This window comes from Salmo trutta, chromosome 1 (assembly GCF_901001165.1).
Source record: "Salmo trutta chromosome 1, fSalTru1.1, whole genome shotgun sequence".
In the NCBI taxonomy this organism is placed as follows: Eukaryota; Metazoa; Chordata; class Actinopteri; order Salmoniformes; family Salmonidae; genus Salmo; species Salmo trutta.
Genome location: NC_042957.1, coordinates 65271796 through 65283830, shown reverse-complemented (window position 1 = coordinate 65283830; position 12035 = coordinate 65271796). Strand labels below are relative to the sequence as shown.

The window sequence follows — 12035 nt, the reverse complement described above, 5'->3', positions numbered from 1 at the left end:
TGAGCATGTGTGTGAGAATGTGTGTGTGTGTATATGTGAGATTGTGTGTGTGAGCGTGTGTGAGAGTGGACATCTGTGTGTATGAGTGTGTGAGAGTGTCTGAGTGTGGAAATCAGTGTGAAAGTGTGTCACTGTGTGTGTGTGCTAGTTGCCTTCTCCTCTCAGTGCTGTAGCCCTGTGATCAGTAACTGCTCTCAATTATCCTATTGTCTGCTGCTCCTTTTCAGCTCGGGGTTAAACTCTTAGCAGCTCCCTTTGAAGTCATCATCCCTTTATCTCAAGCCAGACCCAAGAATTCGGGGGAGGACAATGGAAAATGAAACCAAGAGGGAGGCTTATGGCAATTATCAACGAGGGCCCGTGAGTACAAGTAAGTGTGAATGTCCGTTTGGAGAGAAGGTGGGGTGGGGGGGTGGGGGGGTGAGAGAGAGGCAGAGTGAGAGAGAGGCAGAGAATTGAATTGAGAGGACATAGGTTTACTGTTTCTAATTTGTTTGGTGTATACACCAGAGGCTAAACAACTCCAAAGAGGAAATGGTGTCTCCCTCCTTTAAAGAGGTGACAACAAGGGGACAATGCCTTTAAAGGAGCCAGGGGCCGATGAGAGGAGAGGAGATGGGGAACGAAAGAGAGGATGACAGGGGGTGAGAGGAGAGGAAGAAGAGATGGAAGGATTGGACAACAGGGGGACAGAGGAGAGGAGGGGAAGAGGGGAAAAAGAGATGGAACGAAAGGAGAAGGAGAAGTGCAGTTGTTAGCAGAATCAGATGGCATGCTGTGAGAGAGCCGGGAGAGCAGACAATTAAAGTGTGGAGTTAAGAGAGGCTTTGAAGTTGGACATGGTGCCTAATACCCTTAGAGTGAGCTAAAGAAGGGCAACAATTCACCAGCTTGTTATGGGGCTATTTGGAAGGGAGGAGGAGGAGGGAAGAGGGTGTCTTGTTAAAAGGTTCAATTTGAGGAAAATAACTTTAATTTCAACCCCAAATAGCCTCTGAAGGATTGTGGCGGCACAGCGGCAGCTGTAGTGTGGGAGTACAGGAGTTCAACAGCAACTGGTGCATTCTGATGAGGAGTGACTGTGTGATAAATGTTGAGGCTGGGTAGAGGAGGAAGAGAGAGGGAAGAGATAATGAAAGAGAGAAGGAGGATGAAGAGAATGAAAAGAGAGAATGAAATAGATAGGGAGAGATGGGGAGATGAAAGAAAGCGAAAGAAGAGAAGTAGGCCTCGAGAAAAAGAGATGTTATTATTGAAGGTTATTTATTTGTCTTTTCCCCCCAGTTTTAATCCCATTTGCGCATGGCTTTTAAGTCTACCAATGTATAGAAAGAATGTGGGATGCACAGTCAAATCCCATTTGGCCATGAAGCTCTCCTCTCTAATAACTTTCATTTCCTCTTACTGCCTTTCTCTTTCTGACCGCCTTTCTGGGGTTGAGGGCTGATGGACACCCGTTTCAGAGAGGACGTCACTATCTGGCCATGCTGGTAAGGACAGATCGTAGGCCTACGGCACTTTCTGAGGTGTTCACTACAATAAAATATGTGGTTGGTCACAGATAGACATCCATATCTGGCCTGCGAGAAAGGGCAGAAGTATGGAACGCTGTGACCACCAATCTGATTTTAACCACTAACCTTAACCCTCATTCTAAGGATCTCTATCTCTAACCCTAAACAAACGTACATTGGAATATGAACAAAGTCACCATTTTGTCCTTTCTAACATGATCATCTAGTGGCTACCTCTCAGATAGATCCACTTTCTGCTTCCTGTTTCTCCACTACTGTGGTCCGGAGCATCATCAGGATGATCTCCATGGTGATGGTGGACCATAGTCTGATGTGGACACACAACCTCATGGGGTTGACAGGGGACAGGCCACCAAGGTTTTTGTTTAACGGCCTGAAGGTTGACAGGGGACAGGCCACCAAGGCTTTAGTTTAACAGCCTGAAGGTTGACAGGGGACAGGCCACCAAGGTTTTTGTTTAACAGCCTGAAGGTTGACAGGGGACAGGCCACCAAGGCTTTAGTTTAACAGCCTGAAGGTTGACAGGGGACAGGCCACCAAGGCTTTAGTTTAACGGCCTGAAGGTTGAGAGGGGACAGGCCACCAAGGTTTTTGTTTAACAGCCTGAAGGTTGACAGGGGACAGGCCACCAAGGTTTTTGTTTAACAGCCTGAAGGTTGACAGGGGACAGGCCACCAAGGTTTTAGTTTAAGGGCCTGAAGGTTGACAGGGGACAGGCCACCAAGGCTTTAGTTTAACGGCCTGAAGGTTGAGAGGGGACAGCCCACCGAGGCTTTAGTTTAACGGCCTGAAGGTTGACAGGGGACAGGCCACCAAGGCTTTAGTTTAACGGCCTGAAGGCTGTGAGGGGACAGGCCACAAGGCTTTAGTTTAACGGCCTGAAGGTTGACAGGGGACAGGCCACCAAGGCTTTAGTTTAACGGCCTGAAGGTTGAGAGGGGACAGGCTACCGAGGCTTTAGTTTAACGGCCTGAAGGCTGTGAGGGGACAGGCCACCAAGGCTTTAGTTTAACGGCCTGAAGGCTGTGAGGGGACAGGCCACCAAGGCTTTAGTTTAACGGCCTGAAGGCTGTGAGGGGACAGGCCACCAAGGCTTTAGTTTAACGGCCTGAAGGCTATGAGGGGACAGGCCACAAGGCTTTAGTTTAACGGCCTGAAGGCTGTGAGGGGACAGGCCACCAAGGCTTTAGTTTAACGGCCTGAAGGCTGTGAGGGGACAGGCCACCAAGGCTTTAGTTTAAAGTCTCATACTAGGCGTAGACTTTTATACCTATACGCTCATATTCAGTATCCTTCTAGCTAATGTATTTCATAACATTACTACACAAATGAATGACTCCTTTAAAATATGTACTAGATATGCCTAGTCGTAGACTGCCTGGGCTGATAAAATGTGGTGATGGGCTGTGTCTATAAATATATGATAAGCGTTTTGAGGTACATTTTAAGTTCATACCAAGTTTATTGCTGGAGGGTAAGACAATGGGTCAGACAGTGTTCTAGACAGAGAAAGGGAGGAGGGAGGAAGAGAGAGATAGACAGACAGAGATCGGTACAGAGAGGGAGAAAGAGAGATACAGAGAAAAAGAAAAGAGAGCGAAAGAGAGAGAGAGACAGAGAGAAAGACAGATCTCTACAAGCGTATGTGACTGATAATCAGACATCTCAACCCAAGACTTGACTGGAACCAGACCTTTCTGTTCAGGTCTGGCCTGGGTGGAGTTGAATAGGGTGGAGTAGAGAGGAACTATACTAGCGCCCTGCACAGCGTTCTGTTCTGGGCCTCACTTCACCTTATACTATCAGCACTGACAAAACTCCATCCTGCAATCACACAAATTCACTCAGACAGACACCACAGCTATCTGCTCCCTATCCCAGTGTCTAACAGCCATCCCCGGCCTCGTGCGTGCGTGTGTGTGTGGGCCTCTCAGGTGGCTACCGTATCAGCATCACTGCAACTCAGGGACGACTCAGGAGTTGAGTGACGGCCTGGAAAAAACTAGCAACACTGTTTGCCGTCAACATCAGCGATCATCGCCATATCAACCTCTAGAACCTCTAGGAGTAGAGAAAAAACATGACGGGAAACAGAATAAATAAATAGTGAGGAGACACTGCTGTGTGTGTGTGTGTGTGTGTGTGTGTGTGTGTGTGTGTGTGTGTGTGTGTGTGTGTGTGTGTGAGGTGTGTGTGTGAGGTGTGTGAGGAGATGCTGTAGTGATAAACAGGGTTATTTATGCAGGCAGTTTGTGTAGAGTGGAGCAGCCAAACACAGGTCTCCCGGGGACTAAGTCAGAAAACAGCTCTATAAAAAGATCCACTGACTTTACTAGCGTGTTACACACACACACACATGCACGCACGCACGCACGTACACACACACACACAATCAGAGGTGTCAATACAGAAGAAGAGAGCAGAGACAGTAGGCTTCCACACATCACCATGCATAACCCAGAAACTATACTAGCAGGACAGCAAGACAACTCAACCTTAAATCACCTTGCAATTCCCTAAACAGTACCCCTATGACCTTTCTCCCTCACAGAGACCATATCCCAAAACAAAAATCCCTCAAGACACTTGTGCTTCATGGATTTGGAACTAACAAATCCCCAGCACACACTTTCTTTGGGATTACATGGGTGTGCTTTGGTTCTGTGCCACCAGGCGGAGGGATACAGAACTCTGGGACAGTGGAACATCCGTCTCCCTTTTAGAGTGCCGACACCATGACATCATGTCTCTGATGGGGAGATAACACAGAGAGGAGGGAGGAGAGGAGGAAGACCTTTGATCTATGCAGTTTGGTTGGCTGTGTGGAAGAAGTGTCATAAAGGTACTCCCAGTTCTTTTATGTACAGACAGATATAAAGGAGTACATTCTTGGCATCTCAACAGTCTGAAGTGACTTGTTGGAACACAGTATGACATAAGATAATATGGTGGAATGTCTATCAGGAATTTGACACCTGTCTAGTCCATTCACATCAATGTAGATGAAGTTACTTTAGACTATTGAGATGCATCCTAAATGTAAATGAGCGAATCTGGGGTCACTTCCTCTTCTGACCTTTAGCTCCAATGCTTCAGCCTGGGCCTCATGCAAAGCCTGAGTTATTTTTTATTTAACCTTTATTTAACCAGGCGAGTCAGTTAAGAACAAATTCTTATTTACAATGATGGCCTACCCCGGCCAAAACCTAACCTGGACGACACTGTGCCAATTGTGCACTGCCCTATGGGATTCCTAATCACGTCCGGTTGTGATACAGCCTGGAATCGAACCAGGGTCTGTAGTGATGAACACACACACACACCCTAAAGCTGAGCTCATTCAGACAACCTAAATACACACCTTCATATCCAAAACCATTGACTCCATTCTTCCCAAACACACCCCTAACCTCCAACTACCCAGAAACCCCAGCTTCTCTGCTAGCACATCTCATACAGAAGGGTCACACTGTTACGGTGTCGTGACACACACACGTTCTCTTAGGATAGTGGTTCCCAACCTTTTGTTACTGTACACCAACTGAATTTGCTCTGCCCGGAGCACCCCTGAAGTACCCCTCGTGCATTTTACCAAGAAGTCAATGGTCGGATGAGTCTTCTCAGGTACACCCTGTGGATAGTCCAAGTACCCCCAGGGGTCCTAGTACAATCTTAGGATGCAACTGTTGTGGAATGAGAGTCCTCCGTGCTCTCCTTCCACAAACAACAGACTCTACAAAGGCTTGGTGCCCAAAGACTAAATTCCTGTTCCTGTCGGTGTGAATGTTTCTCTCCCTCTGCCCAGGCAGCAGAATCAGCACATAAAATAAATACGGAGTGGTGTAGTGTTACGCTTGGAAACCGTAGAGCAGGTCACGGACAATGGGGATTTGAGGAAGTGCGCAACAGCACGCGTACAAGAAAAGCAATTCCAATGCTAATGGGGTAGCAGGGCTTGTTTGAAATGAAATCTGCTGTTTTGGAACATCATAATAATGCCTCAAACCTAACCCGTCTTCTTCCAGGAAATGAGGATTCCCTTGAACGTAATAAGAGTGGTAAACTATACAGGCCTCTCCCTAAACACACACACGTTATCATCCTTACCAGCCTCACTCTGCAGGCATCTGAGACTTGGACTGGAATTCAATCAAACCCGCTATGCAGTAGCAATGTTTATGCTGTGTCTGTTCACAAAATATTGCGCTTGCACAGTCCTTAATCTTAAATCTTGAAGCATCTACTTGTGACGGGAGTTTGAAAAGTAGTAATAGTACTAGTTGTTTTCATGTTATTGAAAACCATTGTGTTATTTTATTTGACTAGGGGGGACTGCTTAAATACAGCAATGCCACAAACAGCTGCCATTTAATGGACAGGAACGTCTGAGGTCATCATGGGTTTCCAGTGGAGACAATGGTATAAGCCAGAGTCATGTCATGCTACTGTGGAATCAGAAACACTACTAAACTACTGTTCTGTTTGGCTGGATGTTCCACCATTACTACCAGAGGTCTCTATCTGTACCAACCACAAACCCCCAATACAACAGAACTACTGTTCAGAATAGAAAACGGCTGCCACGCTCCAATGGGAGCAATGAAGATTCAAGGTCTCTGGCATGCAAGCTGACGTTGTGTGTCAACTCAAAAAGAATACAATATTTTTATTACATATGGGATCAAACACTGTTAAGATGAGAAATTATGTGTTCATTGACAATCAAACAAATTAATATGATGAAAAAATTACTTTAATAAAACAATGCTTTCGGTATGTACATTCAGTATAAAACTTGATTTTGAAGTATGTCATATGGAATCACAAAAAACAACATACACTACATGACCAAAAGTATGTGGACAACTGCTTGTCGAACATCTCATTCCAAAATCAGGGGAATTAATATGGAGTTATGGAGTTGGTCCTCCCTTTGCTGCTAGAACAGCCTCCAGTCTTCTGGTAAGGCTTTCCACTCGATGTTGGAACATTGCTGCAGGGACTTGCTTCCATTCAGCCACAAGAGCATTAGTGAGGTCAGGCACTGATTTGGGCAATTAGGTCTGGCTCGCAGTCAGCGTTCCAATTCATCCCAAAGGTGTTTGATGTGGTTGAGGTCAGGGTTCTGTGCAGGTCAGTCAAGTTCTTCCACGCCGATCTCAACAAACCATTTCTGTATGGACCTCGCTTTGTGCACAGGGGCATTGTCATGCTGAAACAGGAAAGGGCCTTCCCCAAACTGTTGCCACAAAGTTGGAAGCACACAATCGTCTAGAATGTCATTGTATGCTGTAGTATTAAGATTTCCCTTCATTGGAACTAAGGAGCCTGAACCATGAAAAACAGCCCCAGACCATTATTCCTCCTCCACCAAACTTTACAGTTGGCACTATGCATTGGGGCAGGTAGCGTTCTCCTGGCAACCGCCAAACCAAATTCGTCCGTTGGACTGCAAGATGGTGACGCGTGATTCATCACTCCAGAGAACGCGTTTCCACTGCTCCAGAGTCCAATGACGGCGAGCTTTACACCACTCCAGCCGACGCTTGGCATTGCGCGTGGTGATCTTGTGTGTGGCTGCTCGACCATGGAAACTCATTTCATGAAGCTCCCAACGAACATGCAATGCACTTCAGCACTCGGCGGTCCCGTTCTGGGAGCTTGTGTGGCCTACCACTTTGTGGCTGAGCAGTTGTTGCGCCTAGATCTTTCCACTTCACAATAACATCACTTACGGTTGAACAGGGCAGCTCTAACAGGGCAGAAATTTGACAAACTGAATTGTTAAACGTCACTGAGCTCTTTAGTAAGGCCATTCTACTGCCAATGTTTCTCTATGGAGATCGCATGGCTGTGTGCTAGATTTGATACACCTGCCAGCAATGGGTGTGGCTGAAATAGCAGAATCCACTCATTTAAATGGGTGTCCACATACTTTTGTATATATAGTGTATGTATGGATAGTACGCACATTAAACATCCACAAAACGTTATGCAAAATTATACATTTCCAACGGTGAATGTGAAAAAAAATCTGACAGTGAATAAATATGTACAAATCCATAGTTGTTAAAAACAGTGTGGGTGTGGCCAACATAACTGGCACAACTGATTGGTGCACCCATGGCATGACAGATGTGTGATGCCTGGTAACTGTGGCGATGATTCTCACATCTGAGACTGTTTTATTCTTCATGTCTGGATAATGGGCGTGGCCAAGGGAAGAACAGTCCATGGTTACCTATATTGGGTGAGGGGAGGGGTTTAAGACAGGAGAGAAAAGGGAGGCTTGTTTAAGCACATGTCATGTTTCATGAACTTCACATCTCTCAACAGTCTATTTTATTACCCTAAGAGGATAGAGAAGATTCACTACCTGCCTGGGACTACAGATGGAAAATCTGGCACATTTACAGAAATATTGATTGATGTGCATTGTCCCTGTCAAATCAATGTAGTAAATGAAATGACTGAGTTGGGTTTGGGTGGTGTAATTTCAGTAACTCCGACGCCTCCTATGTTCACCCAGATAGATCACAGCATCGTCCCAGGTGGGAGCAGCAGACTATTTGAATGGCCCCTCTCATCACAGGGTATGTATAGATGCTTTCCATAAACACATCCAGTGTCTCTGACAGCATGATGGATGGACGAGACATCAAAGGCTTCCACCGCCAGGCCTCGATCACAGTCACGTTACAGGACATTTACCTCCTGCTGTGACAGGCATCCAGGTCCTCCTGTAACACAGAAGCTCTCTTCTGGAGGAAGTTCACCTGCAGCCAACACAGAGTAAGGGGTCAACACACACAGTGGGGGTCAGGGGTCAATGCACAGTAGGGGATCAGTAAGAGGGTATAGGAGTAGAGTGATAGAGAAAGGGTTAAGATAGAAAAGGTTAGGGGAAAAATGGTTAAGGCAATAGGGGGCAAGCTTTGGAGAGTAGGGGGGAGTAGGGGTTGAAGGGAGTAATTCATAAGGGAGTAGGGGGCTAGGGAGTAATTCATACGGGAGTAGGGGGCTAGGGAGTAAGGCGACTGAGTGAGATTATAGGTGAGAGGTTAGGATTTTGATACAGTAGTGAAACCATGAGAATCCAAGACATGGGGTCAGTAAAGCTAGTCCACTACTACTTCAGGGGGACAGTGAAAGAGTTCACTTCCAAAGGGTTAGACGAGGCAGTATCAGGCCTTAACTACATACAGTGAAATAGTTTACTTCCAAAGGGTTAGACGAGGCAGTATCAGGCCTTAACTACATACAGTGAAATAGTTTACTTCCAAAGGGTTAGACGAGGCAGTATCAGGCCTGAACTACATTCAGTGAAAGAGTTCACTTCCAAAGGGTTAGACGAGGCAGTATCAGGCCTGAACTACATTCAGTGAAAGAGTTCACTTCCAAAGGGTTAGACGAGGCAGTATCAGGCCTGAACTACATTCAGTGAAAGAGTTCACTTCCAAAGGGTTAGACGAGGCAGTATCAGGCCTGAACTACATTCAGTGAAAGAGTTCACTTCCAAAGGGTTAGACGAGGCAGTATCAGGCCTTAATTAACTACATACAGTGCCTATAGAAAGTCTACACCCCCTTCAACTTTTTCACATTTTGTTTGTCAGTGCCTCAGTTTCATGCATTTAAAAAATATATCTACACACCATACTCCATACTCACTTAAAGATATTTTTTTATAGTGAAAAAAAGGATATATTAAAAATACAAAACTTCAATATCATAATTGGGCATGTCTCCACCCCCCTGAGTTAATACTTGGTGGAAGCACCTTTGGCAGCAATTACAGCAGAGTCTGTTGGGATAAGTCTCAACCAACTTTGCACATCTAGATTTGGCAATATTTGACCATTCTTCTTTATAAAACTGTTCAAGCTCTGTCAAGCTCCTTTGGGAGCATTGATGGACAGCAATCTTCAAGTTGTGTCACCATTTTTAATTAAATTTAGGTGGGGGCTCTGACTGGGCCACTCAAGGACATTTACCTTTTTATACCTTAATCACCCCACCATAGCTTTGGCTGTGTGCTTCAGGTTGTTGTCATGCTGAAAAGGGGAACTTCCGTCCCAGTTTCAGCTTTCTTGCAGAGGGTAGCAGGTTTTCCTCAAGGACTTTTCTGTACATTGCTCCATTCATTGCCCCTTCTATCTTGATAAGTGAGAAAAGTGAGGATCTCTCTGTACTTTGCTCTGCTCATCTTTCCCTTGATCCTGACTAGTCTCCCAGAACCTGCCGCTGAAAAACATCCCCATAACATGATGCTACCACCACCATGCTTCACAGTAGGGACGGTGTTCTTTGGGTGATGGGTTTGCGGGTATGATGGGTATTGGGTTTGAGCCAAAAGTAACGCTTTGCATTTAGGTCAAAAAGTCTGGGCCTTGGTGGTGCCATACACCTTCTACTGTACTTCTTAATAATCGTCTTGACCGTGCTCCAAGGGATATTCAGGCCAGGCCTTAGAATTTTTTTATACCCAGAACCTACAGGTTCTGCTGAATTGATCCTGAAATCATGTGAATCACTACAATTTAACACAGGTGGAGGCCAATTAACTTGGTGTGTGTGATTTTGAAGGTGACTGGTTACACCTGAGCTAATTTAGGATTGCTATTAGAACGCGGTGGAGACTTCTATAACCAAGATATTTCAGTTTTATTTTGTATCGATTTTCAATTTTTTTCACTTGGAAGTTGTGGGGTAAGATGTGTAGATCAATGGAGAAAAACAACTATTTGAATGCATTTTACTCCAGGCTATAAGGCAACAAAAGGTGAAAAGTTTGAAGGGGGCTGTAGACTTTCTATAGGCACCGTACATACTACTGTGTTTCACAACAAATAAAAATCCTTCTCTTTAGATCAACTGAAACAAAAAGGTTATAATATTCATTGATGTGTAACTACTGTACTGGAACTCAATGGTACATTCCATTCTCTTGGATGGAAACCTCAGGAACAGATTTAGCGTTTCATTTGGAGAGGCGGCGCTGCTGCTTTCAGAGGAGTAACAGCTTTCAGAGGAGTAACAGCACCAGTATGCAGAAACGGAACTGCGGTCGGATGCCATGGAGTCACTCGTTCTTTCAGTAAAATAATGCGTCGTAATGTGAAAAACCCAAGACATCCTCAATGAAAAGGGAGGCCGTTCTGGTCGTGAATTACACCGTATAAACATATCCGATGGTAGAGGTTTGTGGCGGCAGGACTGGAAAGAGATCCAGCCAGAGCTATCCAAAGCAGCCAGGCGTTGGGGCCAGTTTGAGTTTAGAAATGCGGGCCCCCTCCAAATGTTGTTGTTGTGGTTGGTTAGTGGAGCCCCCCTCTCCCTTAGCCCGCTCCACCACAGCCCGACACAGAAAGGCCTATTGTTTACATTCGAAATTCCCCTCCCTCCCGCCGCCCACCACAGTTTTCTTGTCGAACAAGGCCCAGTTAAACTAATAGGAGACTGTCCGCGGCGGCTGGGCGGCAGTATTAATGTGGAATTGATAATAATAATTGTGTGTGATCTGATGGAGCCTAGAGAAAGAGAGGGAGCTTCAAAGTGGACCGGTCCAAAGCTATGTCTATGGGCTCTGGTGTCTGGTCTACACCACCATATCATATCCCCTCGTCACAGCCAAGGAATCAAACAAACAATGCTAACACTCACACTGAGACTATGTGTGGGTTCAGTCTGGGATGGTTTCTATCAATATGTAGAGAGAGGGAGGAAAGCAGAAAAGAAAATGGCAGCAAAGGAAAACTGTTCATAATTGGTATCTGAAGAAACACTGAAAAGGAAAGCAGGTCTATAAGGTGAGGTATGGAGTGTATTGCCCAGTTACAGGGACCTCTGTTTGTATTACTCCATATAGGGGTCAACAACTCTTGGTCACTAACACATGAATCAACTAACCAAGCTCTTGATAGTTAGTTGATATGTGGATTAGTTGAATTTGGTGAGTTAGCTATAGGCTGTGTGTGTCCTGTGTATAGTGCCCCATGCAGGACTTGTTCCTACCTGAGACTTGAGAGAGGAGATGGTGTCCTCCAGCTCCTGTCGCAGCTCAGCTGGCATCAGCCCTTTCATTTTCATCGCACACTCCTGAAGCACCACCGTCACCTGCAGGGAGAGGAAGAGAAGGAAGACAGAGAGGATGTGGTTCAATAAACATATTGGAAGTGGCTCTGGACAAGAGCTTCTATTAATTGTTCAAAGAGTAATTATACACACATCGCCCCCTATTGGCTAATAAAAAGATCACGGTCACCATAGACCACATGTGGCCAACTCAGCGTAACCCTTAGAGTAGCAGTAGCTTACCCAAAGGGTTAACACACATCATTCAAATGAACTAATCACCATATTCATTTTAGAGACCATCATTATCTGAATCAGGTGTCTTAATAAATCTGGGCTTGAGCCGACATTTACTTCCCTCCAGGACCAGAATTGACCACCCTTGACTTTTAGAACCAGGCCCAGCTGGGTTTGAAAGAACAGACAG

General features: G+C 45.5%; 1 protein-coding gene across 2 annotated transcripts in view; it reads right to left on the bottom strand.

Annotated features, from left to right (window-relative positions):
• Positions 1-7376: 7376 nt before the first annotated feature.
• LOC115205311 (centrosomal protein of 112 kDa) overlaps positions 7377-12035 on the bottom strand; it is a 183120-nt gene continuing 178461 nt past the window's right edge. For both annotated transcript variants that reach the window (XM_029771136.1, XM_029771143.1), the window contains 3 exons: positions 11549-11650; positions 8247-8311; positions 7377-7776 (listed from right to left, as the gene is read on the bottom strand). In XM_029771136.1, coding sequence (XP_029626996.1) covers positions 7773-7776; positions 8247-8311; positions 11549-11650 — 171 coding nt within the window. In that variant the 3' untranslated portion in view covers positions 7377-7772. The remainder of the gene's footprint in view (positions 7777-8246; positions 8312-11548; positions 11651-12035) is intronic.